This window comes from Phalacrocorax carbo, unplaced genomic scaffold (genome assembly GCF_963921805.1).
Source record: "Phalacrocorax carbo unplaced genomic scaffold, bPhaCar2.1 SCAFFOLD_36, whole genome shotgun sequence".
NCBI lineage: Eukaryota > Metazoa > Chordata > Aves > Suliformes > Phalacrocoracidae > Phalacrocorax > Phalacrocorax carbo.
The window spans coordinates 84,129-108,523 of record NW_026990495.1 but is presented as its reverse complement, the minus strand read 5'-3'; the positions used below and the strand labels follow the sequence as shown (position 1 = coordinate 108,523).

At 54.1% G+C, this 24,395-nt stretch overlaps 1 protein-coding gene and 1 pseudogene across 1 annotated transcript; both read left to right on the top strand.

The window, feature by feature from the left end:
- The first annotated feature begins 276 nt into the window (after positions 1–276).
- Positions 277–4,919, top strand: LOC135311272 (ubiquitin carboxyl-terminal hydrolase 42-like; annotated as a pseudogene).
- A 15,143-nt stretch (positions 4,920–20,062) lies between these two features.
- Positions 20,063–21,028, top strand: LOC135311271 (olfactory receptor 14A16-like). The gene has a single exon (XM_064440400.1). It carries the CDS (start codon positions 20,063–20,065, stop codon positions 21,026–21,028), a length of 966 nt encoding a protein of 321 aa, XP_064296470.1.
- The last annotated feature ends 3,367 nt before the right edge of the window (positions 21,029–24,395 follow it).

Below are 24,395 nucleotides of genomic sequence, written 5' to 3'. Positions count from 1 at the left end.
CAAGGGCCTCTCCTTGGGCACTGCCAACCCTGAGGAGCAGCAGGGTCTCCTGATGGGCAGGGGAGGCTCAGGCTCACGGATTCCTCCTCGAGGGCTGCCAGCACTGCCCTAGAAAGCATCTCTGCACCCACCTCTCCCATTGCCCTGGCCAGGAAAGCTCTTTCCCCTGGTCCCCACTACTGATGTGCCAGCAGGGCCAGGAGGGGGTAGCTGGGCTGCAAGCAGAACGAAAGGCCAGGCGAGGTGCCTAGCCCCTGGTGTGCCTTGCCACCTCCAATGCCCCAGCAGCACTGCCTCAGCACCGACGGTGGGGCTCCTGAGATGAAGGAAGCCGTGGCACGGCCAGGAGCCAGCCCCGCAGTTTGCGAGGAGACAGCTGAGAGCAGGAGACCAAGCGATGGTCTCTGGTGGGCTGAGGTGAGCCTCAGGGCAGAACTCCCCACTCGAGGGAAAAGGGCACCTCGCTGCCCTTCGCTGCTCCAAGCCTCCTGCTTGGCCTGGCAGGGACACGGGCACACTGGACTCCTCTAGTGGCCTACAGAAGTGCCGCTGGCCTCACAAAAGCATCTAACACAGACCTCAGACTAACGCTCCATGTCCATGGCCTCCTGAGAACATCCACCTCCTTTTAGATGTAGAAGGATTAATTCAACAGGCTGTGGTGGAATAAACCAGTGTTGAACGTGGCGCAGCATTACCATCTTCTTCCTCTTGATTTAGGAGGTGAAGTGGGCAAGAGAAAGGAGCCCATCTGAAAGGGCCTTTGCAGGATTTACGCTAATTAGTCAAATTCTCTGATCTCTTCCTGTAAAAGACAGTGTCTGAGCTGTCAGGCCTCGGCAGAAGCCTTCTGCAGGCATCCATGGCCTGAGTCAGGCATCCATGGCCTGAGTCAGGCATTCACAGGTTGGAGTCGACTCAGATATGTTGGATATTCAGTCTTCAGATTCAAGGTCCTGGAAGCCTTTTGACTCAAAGTCGCTTGTGCCTGAGAACAGATAAAACTCGTTACGCCTCTTGGTCTGCCTCAGCAGGAGGAGGCCTCTTCTCTTGGGCACTGGCCCTCTCAGACTCTTCCTCCACATCTGGTGGGGAGTTTGGATGGACTTGGTAGATCGGAGCACCTTCCAGTTACTTCCAGCTCCTCTCTTTAAAAGCAAACAACTGACAACTTGACAAACCTCTATCACCATTCTCCAGCCTGTTGGAACATGTTTTTCTGAAGTCATCGGTGGTGCTGTATATCCTGTTGTGAGGCACAACGGGGGCTTCTGCTACGACAGCCTCTGGTGCCTGACGGGAACTCAGGACTGGCACTGGAGAAAAAGGTGCCAGGTTCAAGATGCTGCTGCCTTTCAGCGTCCGGCAGCTGGTGTCCGGCAGCTCTCAGCAGAATCCTGGCTCCTTCGGGCTCTGCCTTTTCCCTGTTGCCCTCTGCCCACCTATGGAAAAGACTTCCACGGGAGGTGAACAAGCAAGACTTGTTTTGTGGGAAAGCCTAACAAACAGAGGGGTGACATTCTAAACCAATAATGGGGCCAGGATGTGCTGAGGGGTGAGCTGTCCTGCTGTCATGGAAGAGAGCGTAAGAGCACATTTCACTCGTAAGAGAGAGAAGCAAAAGTATATATTTTATTAATACAGTAGGATGAGTTTACAAAATTTGTTAACAAATGCGACAGTGGTTCAACAAGATTTGATGGTCAGGTTCACTTGATTATTTCCTGCACAGGGGACAGGGCCAGACAAACTGTCAGGAGACCCTTCCATTGAGTCACGAAGGTCAGAAAGGACCCCATTGCTTTCTAAACTCCTTCTCAGAGAGGAGTGTTGAGGCGTCTGGGTCCAGTCCTAGTCCCAGACCTGTTCAGTGGTTTATATCTGAAGGATTTTGTGTACAGAAGCAATTCTTTATAGCATTTAGCTAAGATTTCCAAGCTCAGCATGCTATTAGCCACATCTGTTGCAGCAAGGAATCTCTCAACCTCGAGGAGTCACCTTGAGAGGCGTCCCTACTCAAGGGAGATGCCGTCGTGCAGCGCACTCCGTGCAGAAGAGCGCAAAGGGCTCTTGGGCGGCTCGGTATTTATGGGGTGAGATGATTGGCTCATAGTCATACCTACATACCGGCTGCAGATGTTAGTTTCTGCCAAGTGTGGCCTGAGTCGGATGTTGATTAGCACTCTGCGTGGGTGGACACGGACACACATCCACAAATCAGCTCTCAGCTCTTTTGCGGACATCTGGGGCTCCACTGTCAGCCGGATGCAGCCACCATGACCAGATGCATCTTATCACGGCTGTCACTGGCGCTTATCACTTGAGCTGAGCCAGGGGCTCAGATCAGGTGAGCGGGAGCACACCCCCACATCCTCTTTCCCTTTTTTTCCATCTTGGGATGTGTGAATGTAAATTCCCACCATCTGCTCTCCCATTTGGGAGAGCGAGGGAAATCCATGTGCTTACTTTTTTCTAGCTAGGGGAAGAGCAAATATAGTGGTGTGGGCTGTTGATGCGGTTCAGAGCAGCAAGTGGAGGGAGACAGAGGTGTTGGGTGTGGGTTTTTTAAAGCAATACTTGAAGAATCAAGAGAAAAAATCCACGGTGTCTGGGAGCTGAGGAAGGTGTAATCATAAGTTTCTAAAGGGAAAGTCTTTCAGAGTTTTCCAGTAGCCACCAATATTTTTACTGAAGGGGATTTTACTCTCACCATCCATCTTTTAGATAGACTTTTTCAAGTGAACACCACGTTTTTACTTTGGGTGGTGCTCCTGGGCCTCAGAAATCTTCTGAGAATGATGCTCATATGGAAACTGCAGTGATGGAAGCACTGTTTGCCTGTGAAGAATCCAGGAAGATTCCTTCCAGCTTTAGCTGTGAGGTTGGGAATCTTTTCACTCAGTCAGATTCTGAAACGATCTCTACCAAAGAAGCAGCTGCTGAAAGTATTATAACAAAAGCTGATAATGCGCATCCCAATATCAACGGTCAGCACAAGGCCAGGAAAAAATCCTTGGACACTGATGGTTAATTCCTTGGGCAGTGTGAGTCTGAAGACAGTAGAGACAAGACAGACCAAGAAGATCAAAAGAACCTGAACTCATTTCAGAAGAGAATCCTTTGTACATCAAAGGGCCTCCTGAGAGCAAAGAGAAATGAGGGCAAACTTCGCCTATAAAGTCTGACCTTGAATGTATTTCTAAAAAACTTGCATCTCTAGATATAACAGATAAATGCCAATGTACAAAGCATATTTCTAATATCTATGTAGAGGTACCACCTGTTAATGACTCTTCTATTATGAAGCTGGATAAAGTTTTGGAGAGTCCATTTTCTACAGAAAATGAGGGACTGAGTAATAAAAAATGTGAAGAACATAGGAAAAAAGCTAAGAAAAAAAAATATGACTCCCCAAAAAACTGACAGAGAGCACTACCAAAAGAAGGGGGAAAACTCAGACACTGAAGAGTGGGAGAAGGAGAAGCAAGCCAGAAGCAAACCAGATGATCATTCCCACAAGAAGAGGTGCTCTCGCAGTGGGGAAACCAATGAGCAAAATCATCACAAGTGGGATTACTGCAATGAAAGCACGGGCAGATCTTCCCATAATGAAAGCAGCAGCCCAAACAATGTCAGAAACTCCAGAAAATATTCTCATCATAGATCCCAAAGCAGAGAAAGAGCAAAACAAGACAGGAATAGGTATTATCATTCCAAAGGAGAGAGAACTTGGAGCAGGGAAAGGTGCTATCAAGGTGAACCACAGAGATGGGAAAAAACCGCAGATACTATAGTGATCATTATTGCTTTCATGGAACAAGAGATGGCAGAAAGTCCTCTCATTGTGATAAGGCTTTGACAAATGGAGTCAAGCTTATGACAGCAGGACACACAAGGATTATCACTGCAAAAGCAGACAGCCTCACAAGGTACTCTCTAGAGAGGATGATGTACATGACGTTAGCAGCCACAGAGCAAAATTACATGGCTGTTCAGTGCCTCCGCAGCAGTCTGAAAGATATTCTCTTGAAAGGCTTGCACTTCCACCTGTGTCAGCTCATGCAAATTCTGAGAACTTTTGCCAGGAATATTAAAAGCTAAGAAATGGCAAAAGAAAATAAACCCACACAGAAGGAAGCAGAAGTGAAACAGATAAGAAAGGCTCTAAGAGAGTTGACCAGAGAATGAAAAAAATACAAGAAGGTCACGAAGAAAAGGAAGTCCAAAGATAAACATCAAGAGAAGGGTAACAACTAAGCAAGGATTCCAGGAGAAAGAGCCATTTTTTTCCTAATTCTTTTCTGGGTGTTTCTCATGTCTGCCTGTTTTTCATTGTTTCTAAGTTATTTATATAGCATAATCAGCTGAGGAGCGTGTCGTTAGGTTGGTCAGGTGAAGATAGGAACAATATTGCTGAATTGTGTTAGAACACTAGATCTGGACCATGTCACTAGAATTACATCTTCACACTGTTCTTGATTAGGTTACAATACTTTTTTTTTTAAATTCCACATATTCCACACCTAGCCACAGTTAATGTATACAAACCAGGCCCTATTGTCCTTCAATCTGCAGGCTTGAGTTTGCTGCATCTAAAGCAAGTTAGATGTGCAGAAATTACCACAAAATAGCTGACGTGCATCCCCTGTGGTAAAATGAATAACTTTTCATACATGCATCAAGTGCCACAGTTGTTTTTCCATTTTTAACTTGCAGTTACCTTTAGACTTTATGATCTGAATCTCTCTGTGCTGCACTTTGACAGTGACGACTGGGAACCTAAGAAAAAGAAGAAGAAACACATCAGGAAACTGAAAGGCTTCTTGGAATATTTAGATCTTTGTTTCCAGAAGAAAACAAGGGACAAGAAGGAAGAATCCTGTCCTCCAGGTGGCTATTTATGCGAGCAATACACATAAAACCCGCTCAAAACCTCCTGCAGAACCAGGGGAAGCGATGTGTTTCCCACCCCTAAATATTGTCACAGCTCTGCTCTGCTCAGGCTGTACTTGCCCCCATGGTAAAGCCTCTGCCGGAGGCCACGTCCCTTTGCACCCCCATCACTCACATCCTCCTGCACTGCACTCTTTATTTGTGTGTGTGTGTGACAAACACACAACTTGAAGGGAGGGTCCAGAGGGGGTCTCAGGGAGAGGAAGATCATCAGCCGGATGGGAAATCATCGAGATGGGAAGTTGCCCCTGTATCTATTAGACAGGGGTAATTATGGTCATCAGCAGAAAGGTTTAAGACCAGACCCTCATCAGAAGGGGATTTCCCATTCAGAGGCTCCCATGGTGACGGCACTGTGGGTCCCTGCTAACTCAATCCTGGGTGGAATCGAGCTGCCCCTGCTGCTCAGAGCAGGAAAGATTGCAGCATAGGCTGGAGAGGGCCCTTTAGGAGGATTGTTGGATTTTGTTGGTTTGTTTCATTGTGTTTTGTCACACTGGGCACTCTCATTTCCAGTGGCCTTGTTGTCCACACTAATTACAACAGTCTACAATAGTCTCCTGTTCCTTGAGATCCATTGCTTCTCAGATTTTCTCCTCTGCCTCTAGCTTGGAAAACTCCATCTCCTTGGCCCCCTAAGCTAGGATTATTATTCAACACCACTGCCAATAGACTCACTTGCTGTTCCTGGTCTTTTCCTTTTGTTCTTTTTTTGCTTGAGCTGTCTCTCATCTTTTCCATTAAATGTGAACGTAGCAATTTCATCCAATCATCTGCCCTGCCATCCTGGCATATGTTTAGAAAAGTATTTCTTAATATCTGAGGCTGATTCAGCTGCAAAGATAGATACCATTAGAGTTTGATTTTCCTCATTTTTCAGGGCTGACCCCTCCAAATGTGCTCACTTGTTTAACCTATTGGTTGTAATATTGAGAAGGGTGCTGGGCATTTCCTTGCTGAAATCCTTGGACCTTAGCCCAATTTACTTTGCAGTGCATCACTGTCAGCTGGTAAGTTTGGAGGACTGACCTGGGTCATTGGCTGGCCACGGGGTGCTGCCCTGTGCCTCCCGGCTGATCTGTGATTTGTTTCCCAGATTCTAATTTTTTCTGTACACTGGCACAAACTGGAGGGCGCTGGGCCTGATGGCAGCCCTGAATCCCCCACTCCACCAGGAACAGCCACCGCAAGGCTCCCCAAGCCCCTCCAGACCCTGGGGGCTGCCTCTCCCTGCACAGCCCTGTGGGGACCCATGTGTCCTCTCCTTGCAGAATGCTGGCAGGGGAGCTGTGGGCTCCTTCTTGTCCCCCTGACACTCTCTCCTCCCTCCACAGCTCTGCAGGGTCAAACAATACCTGTCCCTTCCACATGCCCTGCGTCACAACACTCCAGCCCAGGCTGAGGTTCTGCGGGTGCTGCAGCATGCCCTGTGCCCCAGAAGCTCCTGTCAAGCTCGTTCCTCAGCTTTGCAGGGCTCCAGGTCCCTCCAACATCTCTTCCTCAGCCTCCTTTGGGGTTGGAGCCTCTATTGATGATGCTCCCAGAGCCCCGCTGAGCTGGGGCGTAGGGGAAGGCTCCCCGCAGTTCTCGCTAACCTCCAGCACACCCCTTGCACTGGCAGAGCCCCTAGGGAAGGATGCCTGCCTGCTTCCCCATGATGCTTCCTCATACCCAGACGGACCCCCGTCACAGCCCCATCGGCACTCCCCAGGAAGGGGCACAGGAATGTCACAGAGCTTCTCTTCCCCAACAGCAAGACCAAGCCTGACCTCTGGCCCAGACAAGACACAGAGGAGGACAAAAACAACCCAAAAGTCCCTCAAGCCTTCTATCCCATCTCCACCATCATGGAAGCTGGGGCAGCACACACATGTCAGCATTGCAGGGCCAGCAGTGCTGGCCCCATCCCTTCCCCTTGCACACAAAAATCACTTCCCCAAGAAACCATTGCTGAGATGGGAAATGATTTTGGCCATGGGAAATCAGCACTGAGGACAGGAAACAATCAGCAGGATGGGAGATCATTGAGATGGGCAGTCATTCAGGCATGAAAAATCCAACCCTGGCAAGGCTGGCTGAGGCAGGTGCTGTTGGAATGATCGCCATGGGGACAGAACCCCAGAACACTCTTTGCCCCAGACAAACCCCACACTGACCCGCTGCCATGGCAGGTACAGCAGCAGGCTCCTGCTCCTCGTGGTGCTCCTGCCCTCCGGGTAACCCCCCAAGGGGCTCTGCCCACCAGTAGCTCACCCCACCACCCCTCTTTGCTTCCCCCAACAGAGAGGTTCCCTCTGCAGCTGCCGACGGCATCGGAGGTGTCCGACATGCGCTTCACCACCACGGCCATGCCACCACCGGTCAGTGCCTGTGTGCTGCCCTCTGCCCCAGGGCTGCCGGTGTCCGGTGAGCCTGCCCGGCTCCACACCGTCACCTACCAGGTGGGAGAGGACACCATCTGTCAGGGGGTGCCAGGGCACCTATGGGCCATGGAGCAGGTGGTGCAGCACCCCAGTGGAGTGCCGCTTCTCCCCATGGTGCAGGTCCCTGCTGGGGTGCAGCTATCCTATGGGGTGCCCCTGTACCCTATGGGCTCCTGCCTGCTGTGGGTCCCTGCCCGCCCCGGCATCACACGACCGTGCGATCCCACAGCTCAGCCTTGGGTCCAGGAGCCCCCTGTGCTCCACACCCTGCCTGGCAGCACCCAGGCGTCATTGGAGGGCTTTAAGGAGAACGAGGTGGCCATTGAGGACAGCATCCCTACTGCCAGCCCCCACCAGACCACCCTGGCTCTGTCAAGCAGCAGAACCAAAGGTGAGCTTTGGGGGGTGGCAGAGCCCACAGACAGGCAGCCTGTGCCGAGGAAAGCTTGCATTGCACCAGGGTTGGGTTGGCTTTGTTTGCTTTTTCAGCAACCGGCGGCAGCTCTTCTCCCTGCAGCCCTGGAGAAGCCCCGGACCTGCCTGAGCCGGGGCCAGACCCATTCACTGAGGCTTTTCCTGGCAGGGGACAAGCTCCAGTTTCAGGATGAGCAGTCTTTCACTGTAGGCATCACTGAGACACTCGCCTGGCTTGACAGTGAGGACACTGTCCCTGGTGTGCCTGACAGCCCCAGTTTGGCTGCCTACCTCCACAAGTTCCCTGACCTCTCCAAGTTTGTGGCAGAGGGTGCTCCAAGGAGCCAGTGGTGGCAGCAGGGCTGGGGGACAGCGAGGACACTGTCCCTAATGTCCTTGATTTCCCCAACAGCCTCACTAGCACTGATTTCCTCAGTGAGCTCCATGACTTCACCAGGTACATGGCAGACGACGACTGCCCCCAGGACCAAGCGGTGGTGGAACACCTAGGGGATAGTGAGGACACCATCCTTACCACCAATGGTCCCAGTGTGACTGCCGAGGCCCTCGATGAGATCCCCGACCTCTGTGGGTATGTGGTGGAGGGCAGCTGCCCCAAAGAGTGAGTGGAGGTGGTGGGGCTGGGGGATGGCAGGTGTACCATCCCCGATATCCTCAACTTGACAACCTCCCTCAACAAGCTCCCCCATCTCTTGGAGTACAAGGCAGAGGGCAGCTGTGATCTGGAGCAATTGATGGCAGTGATGCTGGTGGTTGGTGAAACCATCCTCCTCGATGTCCCTGACAGCCTTGCCACTACTGCCACCTTCAGTGAAGTCACCAATGTCCTGGAGTATGGGGTGGAGGGCAATCATCCCGAGGACCACCTGGCAGGAGTGAGTCCCCTGCTCAGCCCACTGAGGATCCCACTGCCGACTCCCTTGGCCAGACCCTGGCTGCACCCCCAGTGTCATCCACCCCATAGGGCCCAACTGGTAGAGGAGGCGCTGCGGAGGCAGCTCCAGGTGGTTTCAACCCACTTGCCACTGCCACCGGGCGTCACCTCCTGCCTGGTGGGGCCCAGATGTGGAGAGGTGGGTGGCAAGCAGGCGAAGTGCCAAGGGAAAGCTGGACAGGGACGGTGTGGTGCAGGCAGCAGCAGGCTGCAAGTGGGAAGCAGCAAGCGCAGAGCATCCAACACTAACAGTGTGCCTGCCAAGAAACGTAGAACCTAGGGGGATGCCAGGAGGCAAAGGCCCTTCATGCAGCAGAGGACAAAGGTTTAGTGCAGCCGGCCCACCCAAACACTACAGCACAGTGGCCTTGAACTGCTGCTCTGGGGCTCCGGTCCCGCACCCTGCTGCGGCCTGGAGACCCTCACCTGCTCCAGTCCCACAGACTCCGTGCTGGAAGCTAGAGCTCCCCACTGCCCGGGGTGTGATATGTTCCACAGAACACACAGCACTGCCAGGTGCCAGCACAACTGGTGTCAGCACCCAGCTGAGCCCTGCAGCCGCCGGGAGGCCCCGGGCCAGGAGGAAGCCACGGAACAGTGGGCACGGGGCAAGTAGGGCAGATGCGCTCACTGCTACAGTGAGACATGGGAGCCCCCTCTGCCTGCCATGACAGTGCCAGTCCCGGGCCGCCCCAGCGCTACTTCTGCTCTCACTGCCTTGACCCTGCAATGGCGTCCCCAGGAGCAGCATCCCCACCTGGGGCTGAGGACTCCCCGCACAGACCTGAGGGCATGCTTGCTCAATTCCAGCCAGAGTTTCCACTGCTGGGGCACACAGTGAAGGTGATGGGGCCAGTACACCAACCACCTGACCTGGAACATAGTTCCTTGATGGCAGCCCCCAGACCCAGCATGGCAATGGCTGCCTCAAGCTCCTGCTGACAGAAGAAGGATGTGGCACCATCCAGCAGCAAGGCACGCACAAGGGCTGCTCGAAGCCTCAGCAGTGAAGCTGGCTGCATCTGTCATCCATGGAGGGGCCAAACCCCTTGGAGGGACTGCCGCAGCAGTTGCACATGCTGCCTCACCCTCCCACTGACTCCCTGCTATCCCTTGAGCCCTGGGGGGCTCACTGCTGCACCCACCCCGCTGGAGGAGCAGGAGCAGTCAGTGCCCATCACACCCGAGCAGCGGCCCCAGCGGAAGCACGTGAAGAAGCTGGTCCAGGAGGAGCGGGAGTGGGCGGCGCTGCAGGTGTCACTGGGCCAGCTGCAGGTTTTTGTGCAGAGGGAGGCCAACACGGAGAGAGCCAACGACTACGGCTACCCATAACCCACTGGCCCAGCACCGTCCCCCGCTCTTGTGAGCTGCCTTTTCCTCTCTAGCATTTGACTACTGACAGAGTAGTGCTGCAGTGATGGCCTCGTTCAACATCTTCCTTCCAGCTGCCCTGTGAGGTCTTTTGACTTCTCGTGGTCAAGACAGCCTTCTCCTCTACCTCACTTGGCCACAGGAATAGTAAAGGAAGAAGCAGCTACCAGAAACTTCTCCCCAGTCAAGTGCATTTCTCCTCCTCTCCTACAATTCTCCTCCATCTATGTCCCTGTACCTTCAGCTGGAAGATCTGACTGTGATTCAGCACCACCTGGAAAGTGTACTGTCCCAGGAGCGTTCCCTGCTCCTCATGGTCTTCCTTCAGGCCCAAGAGAAAGATGGGGTGGAGAAACAAGAGCGCCTGGTACACCATGGGAAGACTTAACTTCAGTCGGTGAAGCACGGGTTTCTTTCAGCTACATAGTCAAAGGAAGACGAGCACCAGGAGCAGACAAGAAGCTGCACCTAGGTAGCACGCCACGCTTGCCTACTCAACGAGTCTAGGCTGCCACTCAGAGAAGGAGCAGATGTTCCCAGGGGGAGGGGGGTAACCTGAGGGTCACAAATGCCCACAGGGACTGAAAGCCAAGGTCTAGGATGGTGCACAGTGCCAGCTCCTCTTCCCTCTGGCTCCTGGAGTTCCATCTTGCCCCAGAAGCTTCCTTTTGACCAGTATATTGGATAAAAGTGGAATACAGCTCCAAGGAGCTTGCTGCTTTTGCAAGCCAGGAGGAGGCCAGAGGCCGCTGGCCTCTTTGACCCATACTCAGCCCCAGCTTAGAAATGCAGTGCATACCCCAGCCCCCCATTCTAGAGAAACAACTTACGTAGACAGCAAAGTCCTTTGGAGCCCTGGAGATACTGTCTCCAGGGAACGTTGTCCCTGAAACGTGGTCCATGGTGACTGCTCTGGGAAGGATTGCACAGACAGATTGATGAACACTTGTCCCCAACTTCCCAGCAAGGGCCAGCAGTTTCCCCAATGGTTTTCAGTCTGGAAGGAGAAGAAGAAACTACATTCACATGGAGAAGGGTGCCCTGGCTCTCATTCCTGCTATGAGCATCAGAAGATTAAGAACTGATTTGGCCAACCACCTCTGCTCTGAACCACAGCCGGTGACTTTGGTCAACCCTGCAATTATGGAACAGAGAAGCAGCCGCGAGAATTCACATGTCACAAGAGCCCTTGAGCAGAGAAACACTCTGATGGCAGGGAGCTGGGTGCGCTACTTGTAGAAGCTCTCTGGCCTCTCCCAGTGTGGAGCAACTCATTAAGAACAAGCAAGGACGTTGTGGCTGAAAGGCACCTGCCCAGAGCAGGTGGCAACTAAGGGCCTTTCCTGTAAGGGGAAGCCATCTCTCCCCCTCATCCAGTCCCACCTCCTCCCACTGGCACCTGCCAACTCTTCAACTTGTGCAGGCGGCTCAGGGGCAGTGCCAGGACAGCCTGCAAACGCAGCGTGAGGCCCTCCAGCAGGGCAGGCTCTCAGTGCCTTCTTGTGCTCACTAAGAGCCCCTGCAAGCTCATGCCCTAGACCTCTGCAGGCACCTTTTCCATTCTCCTTCCGTGCCACGCTGACAGTTTTCACGCTGACTGGGAAGACACAGACTGCAGGACCAAGTGACCCTGTTAGAAGCTTGCATGGAGGAACTGGGGCACTCCGGGGGAGAAAATACTAATTAAAATTCATTAAAAGAGTTGGCTGTTGGCTTTCCAGCGCCCCTTTCTGCCTGCAAGCATTTGCTCAGCGGGAGGGAGTGCGGGCATTAATACAGTCCCTGCCCACCCTGCGGGTGGCTGAGCTGGGCTGGGGATGGCTTATATACAGAAAAGGTAATTTTTTGTATGAAATAATACTGTTTCAGTATTAGATTTATATTAAAATATTTGTATTATATATATGTCTATGTATAATATAAAACACATACATACTCAAATAAATATGTACCTACATATCCCACCACAAAATCCACAGAGGGAAAGGGAAGGGGGTGTCAGGGAGGGACTGGGATGCGGGAGAGGGGTGACATGACCCCGGGGCCCAGGACTCACCGCAGTTCCTGCTCTCTGCACTGCCACGCACATGGCACAGCTCAGGCACTTCTGTCTCTGTCAGTCTGTCCCTCCCTCCCTGTGCTGCAGCCCCGCTCACCCGACTGCCTTCCACCTCAGGGCACCCACGGGTGCCTCACAGCTCGCACCCCACGAGGCCGCCCCGAGGCACAGCTCAGGGGGGCCGGAGCGGGGCCCAGGCCCAGCTGGCTGCTGCCAGGACAGGCCCGGGGGCGGCCTGGGGCTGCGGGACAGGCCTCGGGGCAGGGGCTGGGGCCGGGGCAACATGGCCGCCCGGCAGCCCCTGCCCCAGGGCTCCAGCTCCCAGCATGCCCCGGGGCGCGCCTTCCCGCCCCCTGACCCTGCGCGGGCACCGCGCCCCCAGCCCGAGCCAGCCGCCCCCCCGCAGGCCCCACGGCCGCCCCCCCGGGGCTGCGGGACCCGCCGCCACAGAGACCGAGAAGGCACCGGGAGCGCGCAGGGACAGAGACGTGGCAGAGGGAGCGGGGCAGGGGGACAGCGGGGAGAGGGGCAGAGGGAAAAGGCAGCGGGGAGAGAGAAAGGGGGAGGCCGGGACGCAGAGCGGGACACAGGGCGAGGGGAGGGCGGGAAACGACCCCGAGAGACTGAGACAGAGGGGCTGTGGGTCAGGGCAAGGAGGCGCAGAAGGGCACAACAGCCGCGGCCTCCAGGGTGGAGACGCAGGAGGAGCAGAAGGGGCCGGGGAGCAGGACGGAGGCCCCGAGAGCAGCAGGGCCAGCTGAGCGGGGGATACAGGCGGGAGAGAGGGGACAGGCGGCAGCACAGAGGGGAAACAGGCGGCCAGGACACGGCGACAGAGAAAGGAGGCGGCCAGGGAGCGGGAGAGAGGTGTAGGGAAAGGAAAACATAGCAACAGGCTGTAGGACAGACAGGGAGGAGTTAGAAAATACAGGCAGGGAGTCAGAGAAAAAAATAAAGAGAAAAAAACTAAAGACAGAGGGCTAAAGACAGAGAGGGAGGAAATAAATAATGGGGACAGGGAACTAGATAGAGAGCGATGGGGAGAGTAAAAATAGAAATTCTGGGCAGCTGCCCCAATTCTTGATCAATCTTTAGTGACTGCATTACTGGGAACCTCAAGAAATCTGCTGCCTGCAAAAGCCCTGCCCTGGGCCCAATCCTACACCCTAATATTGGTGATGAGCATCGCCTTGCACAGTGGCCAGGACTGGGTTAAAAAAGCCCAACTGAGGGGAAAAAAAAAATGAAAAAATGACCCAGCTGCTTTTTGCTGGTTTGCTTGTTGGTTTTGCTTTTAAAGAAACCCGAGGCTTTTCACCATTGGCAATAGCATTTTACCCAGAATGAGGTGGTTTGCGGTGGAAATTTTGGTCTCAGATTGCCTTGTGTTCTTTCTAGCCCTTCTTCTGTGAGCAAGGTCTCTCAGCTCTCCCGTAGGAGACAGGTACAATTGAGAACAAGTGCCCGCATTTCAGGTGTTACCACCCTCTCTGCTCTCCAGCCTGGCAGAGGAGAAGGAGCGATGGCCAGGCAAGCTGAAGAAGGAGGGGGATGAGGCAAAGCTGGGCTCACAAGCCCCGTAGCAAAGCAACCCATATCAGCAGCCAGTTTCTGAGGCAAAAGCAAGGAAGAAGACTGCTTCCCTAGAAGCAGTCATGCTCGGTGACTTTGCCTCATTAGATGTCTGATCAAGAGGACAAGCCTGAGAGCAATTTTTGTCTGTGCCCCATCTGTGCTTGGAGGAATCACCCCCCATGCACCTGGCACCGAATACAGCAATGGCTGCTCTTTGATACACCTGGAGTTAAGGAGTTTTATTCCCGGCTTTCGGTGACAGTGACGGCATGAATGGGTCTGGCAGACAGAAGTGATCTCTCTCTGTTCCTCTCCAGGCTCCAGAGCACTGCCTTGGTTTACTCCAGGGATGGGGAACACCCATCCTGTGCTGGTGGTCAATGTCACCTCCGAAAGCCGCTCGTGACCCCAGCGCAGTCCCCCGGCTGCGCGTGCAGCAGCTGTGCTGAGTCAGCACTATTTCAAGCTCTGATTTTAAATCTGGCCTTCTCACACCCTCCACAGGCTTTCTCCAGTTTGTTGTTTTGGTTTTTTGGGGTTTTTTTTCTTTTTCTTTTTCCTCTCTCTCTGCTTCCTCCAGTTGCCTGCTTTGCTCTCCAGGCTGCCAGATTATTTCCCCTCCACCAGCACCTCCCCGTACTCAGCTCTGGCAGGAGGGACTCAGTGCGTCGCTCCAGCTCGCTCGTGCCTTCGTGTTTCACTTCAGATAGAACAACTCGCCCCTTGCAGAGCCCTCTGTTCCTCATCTGTCCCCGATGTTTGGTGGGAAACAAATCCCACAGGATGAGGTTGTGTGGTAAGCAGCTCGCAAACAGCTGAGCAACACAACTATTGGCTTGAAATGCAATAAACCTGCCTGGATTCACAGTCCTTTGGGCCGGCGAGCTAATAAAGTGCGGTTTAGACATTCTAGTGCACCTTGTTGGTATAAATGGATAGCGACATGAACTTTGGAAAACGTACCCCCACGTCTGCCCCCACTGACGGCACTTACCCCTTGGATGCAAAGGGGTGGCAGCTTGGGCTTCTACCCGCGCCAGCTGCCCCCTTCCCCCTCCCGGCGGAGCCCTGCCCCCCTGCCCCAGCCCCCCGCGCAGCCCCGGGGCCGGGCGCGGAGCGGAGCGGGCGGCGGCGGCGGGGCGGGCCGGGGCGGGCGGCCGGGCCCGGCGGGGCCATCGGGGCCACTCCACGCCGCAGCAGCGGCTCCCACTGCTGCTGCTGCTGCCGCCGTGCAGCAAACCGTAGGGCGAAAGCGCATTGGTTTTGGGATTTCTTGTTTGGTTGGTTCATTGTCTTTTTAAATGCCGTGTCTCTTTGATGCGCCTCAGCTGATACCGGAGTCCCTGTTTATTTTTCAAAGCTCTTTAATCGCAGGGGGCCCCCCTCCAGCCCCCCCGCCCCATCTTGCATGTACCTGGCAGAAAGTTCCCGCTGCTCAGGCAAGGGTTTGAAGCCCGTTTGCACAAACGTGCAAATGGGGGAAGGAATGGGCTCGGTGGGGGCTGGGGGTGAGGGCGTTACTTTCATAGCCCTTTTGGTTAAAGCTATAAATCACAGCGGGGGTTGGTTTTGTTTGCAAGAAAGTCCTAAAAAACTAGCAGATTCTTAGTGTAACTTCCCCTTACTTCACCATCAGAAACAAAGCTTATATTTAAGGACAAATAAATAGTCCCAGAGAGGGAAAAATGAATGGGGAAAGGTGTCGACTGAAAAACCAAAACCCCTAACCTAAAAGCTCCCAGTGCTCCGAGCAATGTGGGGATTTCTGACTGTAGCCTTTGTATACTCTCACGTTAATATCAGTATTAGAACACAGTGATGTTGTTAACAGTGATGAGCTGGACATAGGAGAGAAACTAATAAATCTTAATGTTAGTGAGTAGATGTAACAAATAAAAGATGGGGATCACGGTGATTTTTGTTCATTAAAACTGGAGCCTCAAAATCGATGCTTAGCTGAAAAGAAACATAGTATTTATGCCAACTGATCCAAACCACCGTTTTAAAACAGAACGTACCATTTAATATTCCACTGTAAGTCAGGGTCATTCCTTACTGCAGGCCTTGCTCATTCAAAGCTCTTCAGTGAAACGCTGGCCTCAGCGGGCTCTGCAGGACGGTACCTTCTGTATATGTGACGGAAACGCTGAGGAAGTCAGTCTGATTAACAGAAAGTCTAGTCTGTGCGTGCATCGCTTGTCAAAACAGAACGCATAGTGCATTATTTGCTCAACATGGAAGCCTGGAATGCCTATTTCCTATCCCTGTTAGTGGAGAATCAATGGAATAGGAAGGTCTGATCTGCTTATTTCACCAGCTAGCCCTTTTATTAGACCTCATTTACTTACCTTTTCTGACCGCACGCCAGGGAACAGGAGGAGGATGGCGTCGAACACCAAGGTGTTACACCGCTGCACCAGCAAGCCTTGTACAGAACAGGTAGTGGCTCGGTGTTACTCATCTGCTTAACGAAGGCGATGGACAGTAAGGAAAAGAAAAAACAGGAGGGGGAAGCAAATTTTGTAATGAAGTGTAAACCACTCGATAGAATAATTCTGAATCGAATGTGAACACATCACATCTCAGGGTCTTAAGAAACATCGGCAGTTGTGGTTCTTGCTGAAGCAAATGCTCTGCTAAAGTGTTAATCGCTTTAAGTGGTCAGTTTGATTAATCATGAGTTACCTTAGGGTTCTTACTAATTTTTCATAGCTAGACAAGTAGTAAATGAGTCACCTTCTCCTTCAGGCACCCAGAAATGGGAGCTGAGTGAACACGGTCTGGGGCACGGCCTTTCGCTCCTCTGCACATCCTTTGGGCACTGGTGACAGGTGCATGCGATGTTTGCATTTTCCCCGTGCTCAGGGAGTTCCCACAGACTCCACGGCCTTTGAAAGATGATGGAAGGTGGCTGCCCTGTGACTTTGGCCTGCTCACTCAGCTCCCTGCGATGCTGCCCCTCCTGTCCCATGGGCTGGGAGGGATTGTGTTTGCTCAAGTGATCCCTGACTTGATCCCATCCACCACTGCCTGATCTCCTCCAGAGTCCTGCTGTGAGTCCCAGAGGCCTGGGAGACCTGGCTGGGGAAGGCTGAGGCAAAGAGGGCACAGAGAATCTCACATCTCTCTACCCCTGCCCATACTAAATTCAGCAGTGCCCACACAGTGTCTTTGCTTCTCCTTTAGCTGTTCCTGAAGTAGGAAACACTCCTTACGGTGCCCTTGAGTTGCCTTTCAAGTTCAGACTGAGTTTGGAACTGGACCCTTGCTGAGTTTGGAAGGTGCTGCCCTTGAAGACGAGCTGTGCTGAGCTCTGCAACCATGTCACAGCTGGGTCTGCTCAGTAACGGCTCCAGCAACTCCTGCCTGTGCCCCTGGCTGAGGGCACTGCTGCACATCTGGGCTGAAGCAACACAGCTGTGCAACCAGGTGATCTCCAGTTTGCTGCGAGAAACCTGGTACCAAGCGTCCAAAGCCCCGTGTGTGCAAAGGCGTTGCTTCAGAGCAGAGACACGGCACGGACACAAGACAGCTGCATGACCTAGCCCCAAGCATAACAACCCAGGACGAAATGCCAAAATTCACTCAGCAGAACGCACCCTGCCATGCTGGAAAATTTAGATCCTTCCCTGTCGCCCTCCTGCTTTGCTGTCCAATGACGGGGTAAAAAAGTGATTCTTATACCCAAAAATGTTCCCAGTAAGGGTAGTGACAGTGCTGGAAAGCCGTGTCTCCCCCCAGCTGAGGGAGGGAGCATCAGGGATTCCTGCAGCCTGTTTCACAGCAGGTTCCCCCGGAGCCCCAGGGACACCTGGAGGGAGCCCCGAGGGGCAGAGAAAGGGCTGCCTTGGGCTGTTCCTCTGCTGCCGAGCTGGGCTGGGCTCCTGGCGTGGAGGGAGCTGCTGGCAATGAGGCAGCGCTGCCGAGAGACAGCTCTGCCCAGGAGCAGCTCCTCTGCCAAGCGCAGCAGGGCTGAGGGCACTGCCTGCAGGCACCGAGGGCAGAGGAGCCGGGCAGGGAGAGGGGAAAGGCAGCCTGGGCTGGGGGGATGCTGAGCGCTGACTGGGGGAGAAATCTTCGCCACCCTCGACACGGTAAGTCTCTGGCTGCAGGACAATGCGGATGAGAATCCTGGAGGCATTTCTAGAGCCTGCCCATCCCATGGCTGGTATGGCCTGGCAGGGTGGCTCGCAGCATTTCTGTAGCACAGAGAAGGACATGCTTCCGAGCAGGGCTTCCCGCTGCACCAGCCGAGGGACGGGGCAAGCCAGCCCCCTCCTCCCTTCTGCCAGGGATGGCTGCAGTGGGATGAAGGTGGGTGCGTACCCAGGGCTGCCCAGGGCTGTCCTTCAGGGCAGGGTCCCTGCACCCCAGGGGACTCTGTGCTGGGGCAGGGACTCTGCTCCATCCCCGGGTCAGCGCTCGGCCTGCCCGGGAGCTCCCCGTGGGGCCTTGGGGACAGGCTGTGGGTGGAAGGAGCGGCCCCGGGCACGGCAGGGCAGGGTTGTGCTGCTGCTGAGAGGGTGCTGGGTGGGTCAGGGCTGCTCACAGCTCCACATCACCCTGAGGACATCTCTGGGGGACTCTTTTCAAGGGGAAGGTCAAGGCGGGGATTGCTGTAAAGAGAAGGATCTTCCCAGGGTCTGTTTTCAATTTCCTGCTTGGGGAAGGGTGAGATGATGGGGAGATGGGAGAAATAGAATAGGAGCTGTAATGTTTGAACAACTACTGAGTCTCCTGAGCTGTAACTCTGAGTGACCAGTAGCTCTGCTGGGAGCCTCCCGAAGCGCCTTCAGCCTCTCCTCTGCCTACAGACAGCACCAGCATCACCTCTTGTGGCCCCGCCAGGGTTGTTCTGAGCTGCCCTTTCCCTCCTGGAAAGAGGAAGATGTGCCCAGGCAGTGCCCTGCAAACAGGCAGGTTTCTGTAGGGCCGAGGTGAGTGCACAGAGGTTGGGATGGGTCTGTGAGCGCTGACAGGGGGAAGACATGGCACAGACAGACACCTCCTGAGGGGAAATGTCCAGGCAGCAGGGGTATGATGAGGGAATGAGAGGAAATTAAACCCAGAAATGCTGTGGGGAGGAGGGCAATGCTGATGTCTGGGAGCTGGCGTGCACAGCTGGGTGAGGGTAACGCTTCCCTGAGCGCTCGGTTGTCTCTGCCGTTGCCTCTCTTAGCCAGACCGTTGCTGCATTTGTCCTTGTTTCTCCGCTAGCCTGTGATATTGTTCTTGTTATCTAGTTCTTGCTGTCAGGCTCCCTGGGGATGGGAGTTGCAGCAGCCAAGTCAGGCCCTGATCTTGTGATTCCTCCTATGCAAGTGTCTCCATGGGAATGAGGTGTCCAAGCTCTTCTCTAACCGTGGGGCTGTGGGCACAGCAGTGTGTGTGGCTGGGGAATGAGCTCTGTGCCCCTGACTGAGCTCTCTTCATCGGGACACTTGGGCATCTCCTTGGGGTGTCCTTCCAAGCTCTGAGCTGCCCTCCAGGGTGCAAATCTTTCCTAAAGCATCTTGGTGTTATCTGTATGTCCCATGGAGAAGCGCAGAGATGCTACAGCTGAGGAAATGCTGTTGGGTTTGTGAAATGGACCATGTGTGTCCTTGGGAAGAAGTGGGGTGCTGAGACCTTGCTGAGATACCTTAAGAAAGGGTGAGACATTTGGTGATCCCTCTGCTCTCAGCAGTGTCTGGTTTCTTTTCAGGGTAACAAGGGAGTGCGATTCTCCTCCAATACCCAGAGGTGTCAGTGCAGGGCACTTGGGAACAAGCCCGTCCAGACCCCCCCACTTTGCCCTAAGCCACAGGGAATCCCTTTGCCTCTTAGGCAGCTCTCACAGTCACTAAATCCAAGTGGGGAGAAATGCAGGGGATTTCTGACTTCCGAGAACCAGGCATGACATGTGGGTAGGAAGAAAATTCTCTGAAACTCCTTCTGCCACCCACGCTTTTTGCAGTGGGGGTGCAGATGCTAACAGGCCCTTCTGCATTAGGAGTGGGTTTGTCTGACAAATTCTGAATATCCAGCCTTGTCGCCTGGCTGCACATTCCCACGTACCCTCTGCAGCAGGGCAGGGATGACTTCTCGAGAGGCCACACACAGAGCCTTGCCGGCTCATGGCACACTCAGCCAGCACACAATAAAACTCAAGTCTGGGACCTGAAAGAAGGTTCCCCCCAGAGCAGGATATAGGGTGGCGGTGTCGCAGCGGGACCGCCCACAAGAAACAGCATAGGTTTTGCTCAGAGAAGCCTGTCCTAACTTGTCACTGTCTTTTCCTCTTGGACAGTTACCCACACCCAGAGACAGCAGATGTCCAACAGCAGCTCCATCACCCACTTCCTCCTCCTGGCGTTCACAGAGATGCGGGAGCTGCAGCTCCTGCACTTCTGGCTCTCCCTGGCCATCTACCTGGCTGCCCTCCTGGGCAACGGGCTCATCGTCACCGCCATCGCCTGCGACCACCGCCTCCACACCCCCATGTACTTCTTCCTCCTCAACCTCTCCCTCCTCGACCTGGGCTCCATCTCCACCACTCTCCCCAAATCCATGACCAATTCCCTCTGGAACACCAGTGCCGTCTCCCACTCGGGATGTGCTGCACAATCCTTTATGTTTCTCTTTTTGATGTCAGCAGAGTTTTGTCTCCTCACGGTCATGGCCTACGACCGCTACGTGGCCATCTGCAAACCCCTGCACTACGGGACCCTGCTGGGCAGCAGAGCCTGTGCCCACATGGCAGCAGCTGCCTGGGCCGGGGGGTTTCTCAATGCTGTCATGCACACGGCCAGTACATTTTCACTCCCCCTCTGCCATGGCAATGCCCTGGGGCAGTTCTTCTGTGAAATCCCCCAGATCCTCAAGCTCTCCTGCTCAGGCACCTACCTCAGGGAAGTCAGGTTTATTGTAGTTAGTGCCTGTTTAGCATTTGGCTGTTTTGTTTTCATCCTTTTCTCCTATGTGCAGATCTTCAGGGCTGTGCTGAGGCTCCCCTCTGAGCAGGGACGGCACAAAGCCTTTTCCACGTGCCTCCCTCACCTGGCCGTGGTCTCCCTCTTTGCTGTTACTGCCATGTTTGCCTACCTGAAGCCCCCCTCCATCTCCTCCCCATCCCTGGACCTAGTGGTGGCAGTGCTGTACTCGGTGGTGCCTCCAGCAGCAAACCCCTTCATCTACAGCATGAGGAACCAGGAGCTCAAGGATGCTGTGTCGAAACTGATCAGTGGATGTTTTTCACAAGCTAGAAACTGCCTGTTGTCTTCTGCACATCATTCATAATGTAACTCATATAGAGGCCTGGCCTGCTCTCTAAGGGTTTAGGTGGCAGTGGTGGGGTGTCTTTGTTTTTTGTGTGATAATGTTGTGCACAACAAAATTTTATTATTCATCACACTACTAATTCAATACCTGCCTGTTTAATTTGATGCAGTGATTGTGTAAATGAGAAGCCAAACTCAATGTGCATTTAAACAAATCAAATGACCCTGCAACAACTTGTTTGTCCAAGACCCTTCCTCTGAGACATTTGTGAAGTTTCCAGGGCCATACCTGCAGGCAGAGGTCAGGCGAAAATGAGACCCAGCGCAACAGCAATGCCTGGGAGTGGCAGTGCTTGGTCTGTTCAGAGCTGCTCTCTTTCCGCTTCTGCGCTCTCCTTATGAGCCTGAGTGCTCGTGCAGCTTGGTCCCAATCCAGCTGTGTTTTACTCCTGTGACTGCAGGAAGGGACAGGCAAGGAGCCCTTCTCTGATAGAGCTGACCTCCATAACACCATTTCCATCAGGAAAGGGCATCTCCTGAGTGCAGTGTCTGAAGGCTTATGTCTTCTTCCAAAGTTGCTCTCAAGGACATGACCAAGGAATAGGCTTTAAAAAGGCTCGTTGTTTTGCTTGTTCTCCATGGGCTCAGTGAGATGAGATCATGGACCAAGTATGGCCTTCAAGGGACTGAGGGCTGCTTCAGGTGCTGCTTGTTGGTGGCCAGCACCCATGCAGGTGATGAATGGTCTCTGACTGACCCTCCTGGGGCTCTGGAGCATGTGACAGGGCTGATGGCAGGTGAATGTTTTTCTGGAGGGACTTGGGAGGTGCCAGGAGAGCAGAGGGGATGTTCAGGGAGGGACAGCGTGTGTCAGGGAGTTGGCAGTGAATGGACCCCACCGAGCAGCAGCCTGTCCAGCACGGTGTCGCCCAGAGGTGATACTCTGGGTGTGGTGTGAACTGGCAAACTGTGGGTGTGAACTGGCAAACAAGAGCTCAGCAAGCCCAGAGGACACAGCAGGCACAGGGAAAGGAGTCTGGTGAATGGTTTGTCCTACCCTCTGTGAACTTGCCCAGGCTGGACCCAGCGCAGCAGCCAAACCCATCTCACAGCACTGGAATAAGGCGGGTACCTCTGAGCACCCTCCATGGCCACAGGAGGGCTTGTGCAGGAGGTGGTCAGCGGCAGTGACCAGCACCAGCTGGCTCTGCCCCCCAGCCTGACCAGCACAGTCCAAGGGAGTCACGCCGTCGTCCTGGGCACCACAGCCCACTTTCTCTGCAGCGCAGCACCGCCAGCTCGGGGGCTGTGGGGAGCATGGGGGCAGGGTGCAGGAATGGGCGGCCAGGCCAGCACAGATGTGCTTAGCTGGGGAAAGGCATCCTGTGGGGAGATGGGATGTGCTGGGAGAGGAGCAGGGCACCGTGTGTGTGCCGGTGAGGTACAGACAGAGGCATCCTTTGGTGCAGGTGCCAGGTTGGGGCAGGCTGCCCTGTCCCTGGGGCAGCAGGAGCTGCCTGAGGAGCCCCTGGGCCAATCCTCTCCTGTCGTGCTGGGGAGCAAGTTTGGCACGAGGGGCTGCAGAGTGCCTGGGCTGGGGAATCTGCTCAGTGCGTCGGCTGGATGAAGATTTGTGGCCCTGATGTACTGAACCATTTCTTCTCTGCCTGCTCCTCTCACCTCACTAGTGCCACTCTTTTCTCGAGCCTCCCTCATCCTCGTCTCTGTGATGCCCAGAACAGCCCCCCTGAGATAGTCTGACAATGCCCTTTCCCACCACCATCCTCACCCCTGCTCATGCCTCTCACCTACAGCCTGTGGAGCTGAAAGGATGGGGGCAGGGGGGCACTTGACAGCTGCTTGAGAGCTGGACTGAAGAAGTGGAATATGTTTTGGGTGGGAAGTTGGCTGAACGATGATGGTCAACTGTCATGCATTGTACAAAGTGCTCCTGACAGACCCTTACTGGTGGCCTCCCTCAGTGACCAGCCCTTGACCACCACTGCGGAAGTTTTTTATTATCCCTCTGTATGATGGGACAGAAAGTACTTTCCTTTGTGGATGTTGCCAAGTTGCAGCAAGCCCTTGAGCAATCATAGAATCATAGAATCATTAAGATTGGAAACGACCTCGAGGATCATCAGGTCGAACCATCAACCCAACACTACCATGCCCTCAAGTGCCACGTCTACATGTATTTGAACACCTCCAGGGATGGTGACTCCACCACCTCTCACGGCAGCCTGTGCCAGAGCCTGACCGCTCTTGCAGTGAAGACATTTTCCCTAATATCCAATACAAACCTCCACTGATGCAGCTAGAGGCCAATTCATCTCATTCTATCACTAGTAACTTGGGAGACGAGACCAACACCCTCCTTGCTACCATCTCCTTTCAGGTAGTTGTAGAGAGCGATAAGGTCTCCCCTCAGCGTCCTCTTCTCCAGGGTCAACAACCCCAGTTCCCTCAACCTCTCCTCATAAGACCTGCTCTCCAGACCCTGCCCCAGCTCCGCTGCCCTTCTCTGGACACGCTCCAGCCCCTCAAGGCCCTTCTTGTCCTGAGGGACCCCAAAACTGAACATAACATTCAGTGCCCCACCAGTGCCAAGCACAGGGGCCCCATCCCTGCCCAGCTCCTGCTGGCCACACCATCGCTGACACAAGCCCGGGGGCTGGTGGCCTCCTTGGCCACGCGGGCACTGCTGGCTCATGCCCAGCCGGCTGTCAGCCAGCACCCCCAGGGCCTTCCCCGCCGGGCACTTCCCAGCCCCCCTGCCCCAGGCCTGGAGCGTTGCCTGGGGTTGGTGTGACCCAAGGGCAGGACCCGGCACTTGGCCTTGTTAAACCTCACACAGTTGGCCTCAGCCCATGGATCCAGCCTGTCCAGGTCCCTCTGCAGAGCCTTCCTGCCCTTGAGCAGATCAACACTCACACACAAATTGGTGTTTTCTGGAAAGTTACTGAGGTTGCGCTCGATCCCCTCAGCCAGATCATTAATAAAGATATTAAACGAGACAAGCCCCAAAACTGAGCCCTGGGTGACCCCACTCGTGACCAGGGCAATCTCATCTAGTTGACTCTAGCGTCATCAACACTGTTCTAGCCATGAGTACGAAGCACAGCAGAATACGGGCTGCTGTGGGAGAAGTTAACTCCATCCCAGCCACACCCAGCACAATGGTGGTCAGGGGTCTCTTCCAACCCCAGTTATTCTCTTATTCAGTGACTGTTTTGTCGTTGGAGAGCTCTTTGAAGACAGAACAGAGAGAGGAAGAAGAAAGAAGAGAGAGGCAGAAGTAGAGATAGAAAATGCAGCATATAAATACAGGAGTTGCTCTGAAGAACATTTTTCCACTCAAACTGTTGGTAGGAAATCTCTTTGAC